This window comes from Choloepus didactylus, chromosome 15 (genome assembly GCF_015220235.1).
Source record: "Choloepus didactylus isolate mChoDid1 chromosome 15, mChoDid1.pri, whole genome shotgun sequence".
Classification (NCBI taxonomy): domain Eukaryota; kingdom Metazoa; phylum Chordata; class Mammalia; order Pilosa; family Megalonychidae; genus Choloepus; species Choloepus didactylus.
This window is the reverse complement of record NC_051321.1, coordinates 31,067,258-31,081,626: the sequence shown is the minus strand read 5'-3', so window position 1 is coordinate 31,081,626 and position 14,369 is coordinate 31,067,258. Positions and strand designations below refer to the sequence as shown.

Below are 14,369 nucleotides of genomic sequence, written 5' to 3'. Positions count from 1 at the left end.
GCCCTGAGGCAGAAATGACCAGAATGCACTCACACTTTCTTGGGGCCACATTTACTGTGACTATGAGCAGCTCCAAGAAGTTAACACTGTGGTGCAAGGAAGCAGAGAAAGAGAACAGAAGTTAGGGAAGCCCCTGTGTGGGGTATAGGGCTCCTGCATCCCCCTGGCAGAGTCTGGTGCGTGCCTCAGTGGAAGCGATACTTTCTGGCTGGCTTGAGGTTGATGTATGTGGCCTTCATCTCCTCAGCCTCAGGGTTCCGCACATCTTTGAATCGCTCCCCTTTGGTGCTCACAACCTGGTTGTCGATGTAGCGGATCAGTTTCTTGGGGGCCTGTCAAGCAGACAGGCAGTGAGAGGCAGAAGCCAGGAGACAGTCCCACACACTCCATACCCCTAGCAGTCCCAACCCTCTCACCTCTCTGGGAGCCATGGGCCGGTGAACCTTCTGATCATCTGCGCTATCCACCATCATGTACCTGCCAAAAACTGGCTGGGTGAAGCTCTCACCACCCAGTGGTGAGAAGCCCCTGGGACCCAGCCCAGCCCAGCCCCTACTCACTTCTGCAGGATGAAGGACTTCAGCTCATCCTTTTGGGGGCCTCTGAGGCACCTGGGCAGGTCCTGTAGAGAGGGGAGGTCTAGTCTAGACCCTCAGGCACCCACAGGGGATAGGCTAGAGAGTGGGGGCTTAACATCAAGGCGGAAGGCAGCTGAGGCCAAATGGTGGGGGAGGAAGTCTGAGTCCTGGCACTGATGGGGAGGGATAGGGGAAGATACCTGGTTGGGGCCATCCCAGGCTTGAGGCCCCTCTTCCTTCCCCTCTACCAGCATCTGCACAGCTTCTTCCAAGTCCCCCCGAGCTTTGGCTAGCACCCACTGGGCCTGCCCCATCGAGCAGGTGGGGAACATCTCCAGGAGTACATCTACCCCTGGCAGCAGCTCCTCCTCAGCACTGGCTGCCTGTGGGCACAAATGTTGACAAGAGGCAGAAATTTTTCCTTTCCTGCCCCCTCGCTCCTTCATCAGTACCTTCTATCAGTACCTTTTCTTGGGTATCCCCAGCAGCAGAGGGAGAAGACCTCATCTCTTCTTTGAGCTTTTCAGGTTGCTGCAAAGGCTCTGGGGAGTTGGGCATCTGACCGTGGACCCCAGAGCTCTGTGGTTGCAGGTTCTCTTAAAGGGGTAGAGAGAGCAGCAGGTTTGCCAGGCCTTTGGCGGGGAATTATGAATTATTCAAGTGCCCAGATTCCCAAACTCACCTTTGTTCCTGGCATCACTCAGCTGACCTGAGAGCTTCTGCATCATGTCCCCTATTGTGCCCCTGAGGGGACAAGGAGCATAGTGTGGGGTCAGCTCTGCCCACTACCCCGCCCCCACAGTCAGCCAGCACCCCTCCTCTTGGCCCTAGCCAGACCCCACCTGGGGATGTGGGCGAAGCCAGGTACATAGGCCTCCATCATCTCAATGAAGGCCTCCATGTCGAAGTTCTCCTCTGAGGGGCCTGAGGGGCCCAGGTCCTCCAGGACCCCAAGAACATAGGAGAAGATGACCTCGTCCAAACCACTGCAGGGAGGACATAGGATAAGTCCTGGGTAGGACACTGGATCCTCCAGCACTCTCACCTAGACTGACTCCTGCCCTCAGCTTCATGGGAACCATGAGTCAGACCTCAGTCCTTTAGGCCAGAGATTATCCCTCCCTCAGAGCTTTGGATTCCCACCTGTCCAAAAAGCGATGGGGACAGGATGGTGGGTAACACCTCCCCAGCAAAGCATGATCAGCCCTCCCCCACCTCAGGAACAGTGCTGAGCGCTTTCCACTCCAGTCTTTCCAGTTACCAGGGCCTGGAATACTGGTTGGCAGCTCCAACCCTGATCCTAGCATGACCGTTCTGGGGGGAGAGCTGCCTCTACCTGAGGTCGGCCTCTGGGAGGTGAGTCTGGACAAAAGCAAGGAGGGCTGCACTGACGATCCTCTCCAGGTCCATGTTCTCTCCTTTTCTGAAGGGACACAAGACAGAGGGTTGCCAGGCCCTCTTCTCCCCGACCCCACCCTTTACACTGGCCTGGAGGTGGCCAGCTCCTCCCTCATGGCCTGCTGTGGAACCATCTGTCCCTGCCCTTAGCTTCCAGTTCCCCAGCCCTCCCTTGCTCCCCCAAGCAGGGTCATGGCCCCTCCCTGCCCATCTCTCCACTTCCTCCAGCCTGAGGACAGGGCAGAGCACTGTCTCCAGAGAACAGCTGAATGGAGGCTGTGGTTCCCCACTCCTTACCCCTCCACCTCCTCACTCCCACCCCTCAACAGCAGTCCCAGACCCTCTGGCAAGAAGCCGAGGCCTTGGGGTCACATGCCTCCTGGCTGAGGAATCCCACCACTGAGGGGGCCACCTGGCCCACAAGTCTGACCACAAGGGGCCCCATTGTCCAGCCCCCCAAGGAGCAGGTCTCAGGACTGAGCGCAGCCTTTCCCCCATCCAGAATGGGCCACCAACCCTCTGCACAAAGGGGCTTTTCTGGCTTCGAGGCCCAGCTAGAAAGGGAAACATTTAATGAATTCTCTCCTGCCCAATCCCTGCCCTTCCATTAGCATGGAGCTCTCTACGAAAGATTGTCACATCCTCCTTCCTAGGGCCTATGGAGCCCTAGAAGATCTGGCCCTTGCCTACCTCTCCAACTGCACCACTCCATTCCTGCCTCACCAGTCACCTTGTTGTTCCTCAAAGTTGCTGAGCTGTTTCTTGCCTATATCCCACAAATACATACATAGCACATTCCCCTACTTCCTCCAGGGCTCTGCCCAAATGTCACCTCCTCAGATAGTCCTTCCCTGACTAACTTATCCAAAGAAGGCGTTCTCTATACTCCCTAACACCTTCATTTTCTATGTAGCACTTACTACAGCTTAACGTTGCTCAGTAAATACTTATTGACTTATTTCATTCCCACCTACATGCTTTTGTCTCTCAAAACCTGTATTTGGGAGTTAGGAGCAAGTAGGTGGTAATGGATGGCTCTAGACTCAGAGGTCCAAATGTCTGTTCATCATCCTACTCAAGGGGCTCAGAGGCACTTCAAATTCTACCTGCTCCAAACTCATATCCATCGTGATCTGTGTCCACCCCCCAAATATGCATCTCCTTCTGTTTCCTTAGCTGACACAATCATTCATTCACTCAGCTACCAAACCTGAAACTTGGTGGTTACCCTTGATTTCCCCCCTCTCACCTCCACCTGTTATATCCAATCACCAAATCCTGTCAATTCTATTCCCTCCTTTTTCTCCAGTCTATATACTTTTCCCCATCTACAGTCTGACTTCTGCTTCAACATCTCCACCAAAACCTCTCATGCTAAAGTCACCAGTTGCTTTTTCAGGTTTTGGTCTATTAGGCTGGACCATAAGAGCTTACCAATTTTGCCTGCTTTGATTTAAAAAAAAAAACAACTTATGGTTTTGCCTAATATTTGCCCTGTCAGCAGCAAGAAGCTTGGTTTCTGAGACATCATACTCTCCTGGTTCCCTTCTCCCTCTCTGGGCATTTCTTCCTAGGTTCCTTCTCTGTTCCTCTCTCCTCTGACTTCTAAATGTAGCAGTTCCTCAGGCTCAGAGCTGGTCCTCCCCCCTCCTTACGCTGCCTCTCCCTCTTTCTGGAAGATCTCATCTGGGCCCATCATTTTATGTACTAACTCTATGTTGCCAGTTCTTAGATGTTCAGTCCTCTTGTCCAGTCCCTTCCCCTGAGCTTGTCCATCCATCTCCCTGACACCTCCACATGGACATATTAAAGGCATCTTACATTCCCAAACTGACATTCTCCTAAGCTTTTTACTTCTCCAGTCCTCAGTAAATGCATGTCCATGCACCCAGCTATTCATGCCAGGAATCTGGGAATGATCCTCAACACCACTCTGTCCCTTGCCTCCCCACATCCAATCAGTCACCAAGCCCTGACCATTATTTTTCAGTCACACACACTTCTCTCCATCTCAACTTCCACTGGTCCATCTCTTGCCTTAACTACTGCAAGCACTTCTGAATGCATCTCATCACTATCATCCTTACCCCAACAACCTATTATCCACACTATAGATGTGTGAATTTTACAAAAAAAATCAAGTCATCCTTTCATTTACAATCCATTAATGGCTTCTCACTACCCTTTAGATAAGCTCAGAATCTTGTTGTAGCCTCGATTCAGGCCTTACCCCTTCCTATATCTCTCCAGCGTCATTACACCCCATACCTTCCCGGGATCACTCCCCTCCAGGCCGGCTCTTTTCGTTTGCCAATATTCAAGCTATTTCCTGGCAAGGGTCTTTGTGAACTGTTTCCTCTATCTAGACATCCTTCCACTTCCACCCTTTCACTTAGATAACTCCTCACCTTTCAGGTCTCGGTTCAGATTTTTTTTCCTCAAGGAATGCTGTACTTGACCCTCTAGAACTGGTTTGGTCCCCACCCCTCCAATTACACCCTTATTGCAGACTGCACTTTCCCTTCCTTAGCAACAACTTACAGAACTATAATTAATTATTTGGGTGATGTTTAATGTTTCTTCCAGTTGTTTATGAGGGCAAGGAAGGACTACACACCTGGCTTATTCTCTCATGATGTAGGCACTCAGTAAACAGTGACTCCCCACTTTACAGATGAAGAAACTGAAGTTCATTGGGTTTAATGACTTTCCCAGAGTCACACAGCTTGACTATGATAGAGTCAAGATTTAAATCCAGAGTCCTAGTTCAATGTATATTCTAGGGGCTAGTTTGGGATGGGAGGTGGGGTGGTATCAAGACTCTATGTGGGTTGGGACAGGGCTACTATCTATGATCACAGTTCCCTCATTCTGAGTGGAAACAAGTGCTGTGACAGCACAGGAGGTCACTGAAAAGCAGGACTGAGAAGCCCCAGCCTACCAGGGAGATACCTGGCTCTGAGCCTGCCTCTTGCTCCAGACCCCCAGCCATAGGCTCTGGCGAGAAGCAAAGCCACTCAGCCCAGACAAAGCAGACCCCATCATGCATCTCCCCTAGGATGGTAAGCCCCTCCCAGAGACCTACATGGACCCTTAGTTACATCACTCTCAAATCCTAGCTGCTGTCAGTTGCCTGGCAACCTCTGCAAAGGCCCATGGCTGCTGCCTGAGAGCCCAGTTTCCAGGGAAGAAGCCTCTCAGGGATGTGTCTGATGCCTCTGGGTATCTAACCAAGGTCTGAGAGCCAGGCAATTGTTACTTGAAAGCTCCTAACTGTCCCCAAATACAAAGTCCTTTGCCCCTGAGCTTTTGCTCTGCTTGTTTCCCAAGTGAATACTTCCCCACCCTGTTCTTGAGCTGTGCAAACTTTTATCCAGCCTTCCAAGCTTGTCACCTCTCTCCACCCTTTCACCTTCCCCCAGTCTTCTTTAGCATTTCTTTCCAGCCAAGGGGCTCCTCCTAATATCCTCCTAATTTGGTCTACACAACTGATTTCCTAAGTTGAAGTCTGAGCAATCCATCTTCTCCAGGGTAAAAGCATGAATTTCGTGGTGATTTTCAAATTTCAGACATAGCCCACATACTCTATTATTTCCTGGGGACTCCAAATCAGGTTTACCTGGCAGGTGACACCCATGAAATATGACTGCCATCTTGTCATGAATCCTGCTTAAACACCTCTGATGATGATGATAATAGCACTTACTGACTGCTTACAATGCACCATCATTCTAAGCATTTTACACATATTAACTGTTTAAACTTCACAATAACTCTAAAATACAGATATTAATATTATCCCCATCTTAGGAAGAAATGGAGGTACTGAGAGGTTAAGTAACTTGCCTAAGGTCACACAGCAGTTAAATAACAGATTTACATGCAGGCAGTCTGGCTCCAAAATCCTTGCTGTTTAACCACTACACTATAGTTCCTCTCATGACACAAATGGTGTGGCCCTGGCCTATATTCTGATCTTCCTCTCCTCCCTGGCTGGCCCTCTTGCCTACCTCAGAATCCTTACTCACTCCATTGTCCTGCTCAGAACATCTTGTCTCTCTGCCTCTCCAAATCTTCATTCTACATAGCCTACCTCTTCCTTGCAGTCAACCCTGCCTGCCCAATCCTCACTACACCTGCTCCCAGGCCCCCACCCTCCCCCACTCTCCAGCTGACCTGAGAGCTTCTGGAGGGCCACAGGCTTGGACCCTCCAAATGCTTGATATGGTCCCTCTGGACAAAGTCAGGTGGGGGGAAGCAGTACCATACTGTTCCCTGGGGCTGGGGGTGTGCTCAGAGGTGGAGGGAGAGCAGAAGGCCATATGGGAGGAGTATGAGTCCTGGGAACCAGTGTTGGAGGCATCCTGGGGATTGGTCAGGGAGGCAACAAGAGGTCTAGCACCGAGGCCTTCACTGCTTCTCACAACCGCTATAGAGCCCTACTCCTGGGACCCTAACGCGGTGACACAGGCCCCAGAGAACACCATTCTCCTTCAACTCCCAAGTCAGGACATGGAGGCACCAAGGGCATTTACTACTACAAGGAATCCCTGCATCCAAAGTCAGGCGGCAGCACAAACGTCTGGGGGAGTAAAAGGGAAGGACAGGAAGTGGGATCGCGATGATGGCCGACCCCTGAAGCAGGAGCTCTCTAAATCAGTCAGCCGGGTACACACAAGGGTCCAGAATGGTGGGCCTGAGGCACACATGACGAGGCCGACCTGAGCAAGTTGGCTTGTGCATTGATGCAGGCCACACAGAGAATTAGAGATGGGGGTCAGGCGAGCCTCAGGGGTGTACCGTGGGGGAACACACCAGACGGGTACCCTGGGTCAACGCTCTCCGTGACTCTCCTAGCCCTGGGCTGGGGGTGGAGGGGAGATCACCTGCTCCGTCGAGCGCCGCAGGCGACTTGTCCCGCGCTGTGTAGCTCTCATCCCCCAGCCCCACCAACGAGATCAAAGGCGGGGCCCAGAGCGGTTCCTTCCAGAGGCGCCGCGGCGGCCATTTTTGAGAAGGTCAAGTTGCCCTAAACTGGGCGGGCCTTCCTTCTCCATTTCCGCCAGTCCCAGGGCTTTGGACCGGCTCCCGCGGTGGCCGTTTTTGTTGCGGCCAAAGAGGAGTTGGGCATGTCAACCAGGCCTGTAGGCGGAGTCGCGGTGGCTTGGGCATTAGTCCTGCCTTGCTGCTTCTCGCCTCTCAGAGACTGAGGACCCTTTGGCCGGACCTGTTGTCTTCCCATCCGCCTTACTTCCCTGCCCCCAGGATCTCTGCCCTTAAATTCTGTCTCCTTGCCCCTTTATACTCGTGTCTCTCCCGCCCTTCCACAGAACCCGTGACTTCCCGCTTGGATCTGGGGGCCTCCACCCCCAATCCTGGTGTTTTCCCCCAAATCCCCGTGTCTCTTCCCCTCCGTGGCTGTCACCCAATTTTAACTGTGAAGTTAGAATTTAGGGGCTGATTATGATTACTGAATCATTATATAGACATTCTTTTTTACTTTCTAGAATAGACAGGGAGAAATACCTGAAATCTCTGAACTGTAATCCAGCTGCCTTGATCTCTAATAATTATAGTATAGCCTTTATCTTGTGCCCTTGTGATTGTAAAAACCTTTCACTAACTTCACTTGTACTCATTTTATTCTGTTTTTTTGACTTTAGAGTCTTATGATCACTACAGAGGGCCCCTAATGTTTATTAATGAAGGGTCTTGTGTCAGCCCAGAACTAACCTACCCAAGTCCAAAGTTACCTTGATAAATGAAGCTGGATCTAACCAAAATGGGCCCACCTGACGTGCTTAGTAGCTTAGATTTTAACCTATAAGTCACCTATACCTTATTATAAAACTAAAAATCACACCCATCATCATATTAAGGCTGCCATTTTCTTACATATGTTCTGTGACTAAGCATGTAATCAATCTGTGCATGCTCAATAATTAGATCACCTTTAATTACATCATCTGGAACCATTGTGCTCATTACCCTAAAACCTGCCCGTCTTTTAATACTGTAAAACTATCAGAACTAGTGCAGTTCGGGAAGACAGACTTTTGGGCTGATAGGCCATGCGCTCTCCTGCTTTGGGCCTAGGAATAAACTCTCTCTCTTTGAAACCCTAGTGTCTCAGGAATTGGTGATTTGAACTCACTTGGCAAAGAATCTGCTGCTTTTTCCAATAACACAGTCAACTCTTAGGTGCTGACTTCCCCACCCTGCTGCCCCCTTTGCACCCCTTAACAGCAGTGTCTCCCCAAGGCTAGACTGGGTTACAGGTCTGGGTCTTGGGGCTGTAGAGCCTGGTTTGGGGATGTGGGCAGCTGGTGCCCGGGGTGAGGAGTGACCTGAGCCCAGTTCCAGGACAGCCTGTGGGCCATGCCCACCCATGGTGCCTCCTTGCCCAGGCAGACAGGGCTGCTCCTCTAGAACAGAGCAGCTGAACTCCAGGGGTCTGGCAAGCTTCCTCTTTCTGTTCCTGCTGTCTCAGCTTCCCAGCTCTGTCTGGTGGGGGAAACTCCCAGCCACCCCTTCCTGGGAACCCTACAGTGGGTGAAGAGTCCCCTTCCAGAATGAGTTAGACCATCACCATCAGCAGTCTTTTTTTGAGCCTCGGTTCTCTGCTAGTCCCCTTGTACTACCCTCAGGGAGCTCATAGTCCAGGGGAGAAAGTCCCATTCTTGCCTCTCCCCTAGGGACTGAGGCAGTGCCAAGATTGGAGAAAAAGAGAGGTCACTTCTTCCTCTCTTTCCTGTCCTTTTGCAGCCTCCTTCCTCCCCATCAGGGTTTTCTGGACTCACAAAGAACAAGAGGTTGCTGGCTGCAGGTGGGGGAAGGGAGATTTGGCGTCGCGTCCTCCATAAAAACACTGCCGCTGACAGCCTGGCGCTGCTAGGGTTAATGAGGGGTGGGGTGACAGCACTTTGAACTCTTGCCAGGCGGGCTCCTAGGAGGGAGATGGTGGGCAGCCTCAGCAGCCCCAGGCCTCTGCCAGCCCTCCAGAGACTAGGCGCCCCCACCCCCCCCATCCTGGCCCATTGCACAACACTGATGACTATTCACTCCTCATCACCCCCATTCCGGGAACTTTCAGGTTTTCTCAGTAGAGCTGACCCCAGTTCCGGCCCAAGACCCCCGCAGCCATCCCCAATGCTGTACCTTCCCCCTTCCCTGTTTCTTGGATGGCAGTCCGATGAAGCTAGATTCAGAAAGAACCTCCTGAACTTTCAGGAAAGGAGGATGGGAAAGCCCTCATATGGGGAGCCCCTCCATTCCCAGCTCCCTCTCTGGAGGGTCCAACTGTGTGCAGCAGGGGTCAGTTTCTGGGGCCAGACTCCCAAGGGTGGGCTGAGAAGGCCACAGACACAAGGACACATACAAACTCCAGGGAACCCCGTCCTGCCCACTGGACGAGAAGCGCTTGGGTTTTCAACCCCTTGGGTCCCAGTCTCTCTCTCCCCAAGAAGGGCATAGACTCCAAGTGTCCTTCAGGTGCTGCTTGAAGTCACACTGGGTGAACAGAGGTAGAATGATGCCTCCTCTCGCCCCATTCCCTCAAAGAAATCTGAGCACTTCTCGAATGAAGCATTCCCTTGTCTACAAATTCTCCACTGTCCTGCCTCAGAATGAGGAGCTGGTCTTGAATTAGGGATAAAGGGCAGAATTTTCAGACATTAAGAGCAGAGAAAGAACCCAGGGACGGGAGGGACGCAGTCAGAGACTGAGGTGAGGAATGGGGGAAGGGGTCCCCACACTGGCTTGAGGTCAGAAAGGACTCTCTGGGCAGGGTGCCCAGCCCTCCCACACCTTCCTCCTTTCTCAGAAGAGCTGGGATGGGGCGGGGGCGGGAGTTGGTTGGGGTGGGTGGGGGCCCTATTTAAAGAGCCCTCTCTGAGGGCATCACTGCAGATCCAGTCCCAGGAGCGCGGGAGGGAAGCCTGCGTCGGTCTGCGTGGGTAAGTGTGGGTCCCCTTTCTTCTGGACTCAGGCAGGGTAGGGGTAGGGTGGCTCCTGAGCCTGCTGGCTTCCCCTCTCAGGGACCCTGGGCGGCAGCTCTGCCTTGTGGATGGAAAGAGCACCCGGGCCCTCAACTTCACTCTCCAGAAAATGAAAGAATGTTCAAGGGAAATCTTTCTCCTCCACTCCCCCACCCCAGATACTTCAGGCTTTCACTTCCCGTGGTTCTTGGGGATCTCCACTGGCTCAGGAAGCCCCTCTGCCCACAGAGAGATAACCTTCTCAGTGTGTCTGGCTGTCCCCCCAGTGCCTCGCCCCTCCAGCCCATCCTGTCACCCCACTGTGGGCCTGTCTTGGCAGGAGATGACTCACGACTGACCACACAGTACCTGGGGCCTGGAGGACGGATTCCCTGCCACACCTCTGAGCTCCCTCCTCCCACACTGTACCCCAATTCCTACTGGAATTTAAGGAGTCCCTCACCCTCTCCCCAGCTATGGGTCCCCCTTTTCAGCCCCACACTCAGACCCTCCCTGGGATAGGAGGAATCTTGAGATCCCGGGTTCCTTGCCTGGCCCATCCTGGGTCTCAATTTGCTCATCCTGGGAACGGGGGGAGATTTACAGAAGGGAACATGGGAGGGAAGCATCAAGGCTGAGAGGACTTTGGCCGCCTGGCTCTGAGAACTGAATTCCATAGGCTGTGAGCACTAGCAAACACCCTAGGGACTCAGTTCTGGTGCCCGGCTGTACGGCAGCATCGAGGCAGAGCCTGCAGGAAAGCGGCTGGCTCAGGCTCGGCTTCTCCCAGAGGATGACCTAGCCAGGCTCTTCCCCAGGCACCCATCCTGCACACTGGCCAGATCTTTTAATAACTTCATCTTGGGCCACTCTTCTGCGCAAAGACGTTCAATGGTCCCTCAATACTTCTTCCTCTGCCATTAACATTTTCCATAGTATGGCCTCTACTGAGTTTTCAAACCTGGTCTTCCATTGCTCCCTAATCATAACATGCCCTCCAGTGAAATGCACTACTTCCTGCTCCTGCCACCATGCTTTCACTCTTGCTGGCCCTTCCTCAGATCTTCTTGGGACACCTCCTTGCCATCACTCTGTTGGAATCCTACACATCCTTCAAAGCCTCTCTCAGATGCCTCTTCCAAGAAGCCTCTCTCAATTCCCCCAATAATGCATATGAGCGCCCACAAATCCTCCCCACTCCTCTCCAGTGTGGCTGGCTTCAAGAGCCCTCAGAGTGTCTAGTCCAGTCTTCTGCACATAGTAGCTTGCATGGTTCCTTGCATTTTGTTGACTGTGTCTCATATGTGAACAGGCAGTTTGGCCTAGAGGTTAAGACTAGAGTCAGATTTCTCAGGTGTGTTCTCAGTGTGTGATCTTGGGCCTCGGTTTCCTCATCTATAAATGGGAATAATAATTACACCTACCTACCTTAAGGTTTCGTGAAGATTAAAATAAAAATGAGTTGGTAATCCCTGTCAAGGGCTTTAGCACAGGGCCTGGCATGTGGTAAGTGTTCAATAAATGTGGGAGGTGTTATGATTCTTATTATATTCCCTTAAGTAGAATGTGAGCTACCCAAGAGTAAGGTAAGCTCAGCTGGGGATGGGGGATGGGATGGGGCTTGGTCAGTCAGGGCTTATTGAGACCAGATGCCAGGGTTGGGTAACAGGTATGACTGGGACAAAGGCTGGGAGGATCTGTTAGGATCAGGCTTTGGTAGCCCAAGCCCTGCTGGGAGCTGGGAGCCCTGGATTCTCACCTGCTGTGTGACCTCAGGTTTCTGGCCTTGGTTTCCAGGCCTTGGTTTCCAGGCAGGATGTAGTTTAAGTGGGTTGGACCAAATGAACAGCAAGTTCCCTGGCAGTCCAGGTATTTTATGAGTTCTGAGCTTCTAAGGGTTAAGTTCAAAGAAAAGATCAAAGAAGGGAGCATCTAGGCTCCCTACAGGACTCATGTCCACAGGGCCTGAAGCAGGGAGTGCCTGGGATGATAGACCCAGCTGAGTGGTGGTGATCAGGGGCACTCCTCCCTTGCTGGGGCTGGAGGATAGGGGGAAATTTGTGCGGGGGCCATGGCATTACCAGGACCCAAGTGGATGCCAGGCAGCTTATGTCTATGAGTCATGCAGATGCCCTGACTCTGGATGGAGGAAGTTGAGAGACTTCAAGGGTCTGGACCCAAGAGGTGGGAGAGGGAAGGGGGCACAGAATGCCCCTTATGTTGGTGCAGGATTCATGATTTATTTGAAAACTGCCCTGTTTCAAAAAAGAATTTGAGGAGGCTTACCAGCATACAGACAATTCTCCAAAATCAAAAAAATGATAAAATCAGTGACATGGATATTGCTTTAGTTTCCTGGCTGCTAAATCAAATACCATACAATGGGTTGACTTAACAACAGGAATTTATTGGCTCACAGTTTCCGAGGCTAAAAGGCTTGCTTCCTCCACTGGTTGGTGTCCTCTAGCTGGCTGGCAATCTTTGGGGTTCCTTGTTTTTTCCGTCACGTGCCCATGCACATGGAGGTGTCTTCTCCTTTCTTTTCTGAGTTCTGTTAAATTTGCAGCTTCTGGCTGGTGCCTGTGGCTTCTTTCTCAGTTTGACTCTCACTCTGTTGGATTCCAGTAATCCAGTTAAGGCCCAACCTGATTCAGTTGGGCCACACTATAACTGAAATAATATCTTGAAAAGATCTTATTTATGATGGGTCCACACCCACCAGAATGCAGAGCAAGACCAAGAGCATGTGCAACTGGGGCACCTGAGTCAATCTACCACAGATACCTAAGACACTAAAAAAGTTCTTTTAACAGCTTTATTGAGATCTAATTCACACATCATACAATTCACCAGTTTAAAGTGTCTAATTCAATAGTTTTTAGTATATTCACAGATATGTGCAACCATCACCACAGTCAATTTTAGAACATTTTATCACCTCCAAAAGAATGCCTCAACCCTCCAGCTCCCTCCCCAACCCTAAGCAACCACTAATCTACTTTCTGTCTTTATAGATTTCCCTGTTAGTACATTTTTAGTGTGCATTTCTCTTAACCCAGGGGTTCAATTTATCTATTACTATTATTTTTTAGTTTTAGTTGGAAATTATTTCAAACTTACAGAAAAGTTGCCAGCATAGTACAAAACATTCCTACTTACCCTACAACTACAGATTAACAGATTCACCAACTGTTAACCTTTTAACACATTTGCTTTCTCTTTCTTTTTCATTCTCTTTCTCTATTCACATGTATATGATATATAATTTTTTTCTGAATCATTTGAGAGTAAGTTGCAGATTTGATGCCCCTTTACCCCTAAACTTTTCAGTGCGTATTTCCTATGAACAGGGGCATTATTATTTTTTTCTTTTTTTATTCAATTTATCGAGATATATTCACATACCCTACAATCATTCACAGTGTACAATCAATTGTTCACAGTACCATCATATAGTTGTCCATTCATTACCACAATCAATCCCTAAATATTTCATTGCTGAAAAAAAAGAAAAATAAGAATAAAAACGAAAGTATAAAAGAATACCTAAAACATTCCATCCCCCATCCCACCCTATTTTTCTTTTAATTTTTGTCCCCATTTTTCTACTCGTCTGTCCGTACATTGGAAAAAGGGAACGTGAGCCACAAGGTTTTCATAATCATACAGTCACACCATCTAAGCTACATAGTTGTACAGTCATCTTCAAGAATCAAAGTTATTGGGTTGCAGTTTGACAATTTCAGGTATTTCCTTCTAGCTATTCCAATACACTAAAGACTAAAAAGGGATATCTATATAGTGCATAAGAATAACCTCCAGAGTGACCTGTTATCTCCATTTGGGATCTCTCAGCCACTGAAACTTCATTTTGTTTCATTTTTCTTCCCCCTTTTGGTCAAGAAGATTTTCTCAATCCCACAATGCCAAATACAGGCTCATCCGGAGGAGTCATGTCCCACGTTGCCAGGGAGATTTACGTTCCTGGGAGCCGCATAAGGGGGAGGACAGTAGGTTTACCTGCAGAGTGGGCTTAGAGAGAGAGAGAGGCCACATCTGAGCAACAAAAGAAGTTCTCTGGGGGAGACTCTTAGGCGCAAGGGCATTCTTTTACATAACCACAATACAATTACAATAACTGGGAAATTTAACAGATCATTACTTTTATCTAATCTATTCAAATTTATCTATTATTCAAATTTTGCTAATTATCCCAGTAATGTCCTTCATAGAAATTTTTATTCTGGTCCAGGATCCAATCCAGGATCATGCATTGCATTTAGCTTTCATGTCTCTTCAGCCTTCTTTGACCTGAAATGGTTTCTTAGTCATGCCTTTCCTGGCATTGACATTTTGAAGAATACAAGGCAGAGGAGTTGTCTCTCAATTTAGGTTTATCTGATGTTTTCTCATGATT

The 14,369-nt window shown here is 50.0% G+C and overlaps 1 protein-coding gene across 2 annotated transcripts; it reads right to left on the bottom strand.

Moving 5' to 3' along the window:
* Nucleotides 1-32: 32 nt before the first annotated feature.
* Nucleotides 33-7,007, bottom strand: CUEDC2 (CUE domain containing 2). 2 transcript variants are annotated; one of them, XM_037804191.1, is made up of 9 exons: nucleotides 6,863-7,007; nucleotides 1,915-2,001; nucleotides 1,421-1,564; nucleotides 1,261-1,322; nucleotides 1,044-1,174; nucleotides 779-961; nucleotides 561-622; nucleotides 417-477; nucleotides 33-332 (listed from the first exon to the last, which is right to left on the bottom strand). In XM_037804191.1, exons 2-9 carry the CDS (start codon nucleotides 1,986-1,988, stop codon nucleotides 186-188), a joined length of 864 nt encoding a protein of 287 aa, XP_037660119.1. In that variant the 5' UTR covers nucleotides 1,989-2,001; nucleotides 6,863-7,007; the 3' UTR covers nucleotides 33-185. The 2 variants fall into 2 exon arrangements, with proteins under 2 accessions (XP_037660119.1, XP_037660120.1); XM_037804192.1 differs by lacking the exon at nucleotides 6,863-7,007 and adding an exon at nucleotides 6,792-6,816 and having other exon boundaries at nucleotides 186-332.
* Nucleotides 7,008-14,369: the final 7,362 nt, after the last annotated feature.

Bases quoted from the DNA above. Each gene is read 5' to 3' on its own strand.
- CUEDC2 (XM_037804191.1), bottom strand. From the start codon at position 1,988: ATGGACCTGGAGAGGATCGTCAGTGCAGCCCTCCTTGCTTTTGTCCAG. The intron at 1,323-1,420 runs GTGGGGTCTGGC...TTGTCCCCTCAG, and splicing joins GGCTTCGCCCACATCCCCAG to GGGCACAATAGGGGACATGA. The intron at 623-778 runs GTATCTTCCCCT...CCCTCTCTACAG, and splicing joins CCTGGGATGGCCCCAACCAG to GACCTGCCCAGGTGCCTCAG.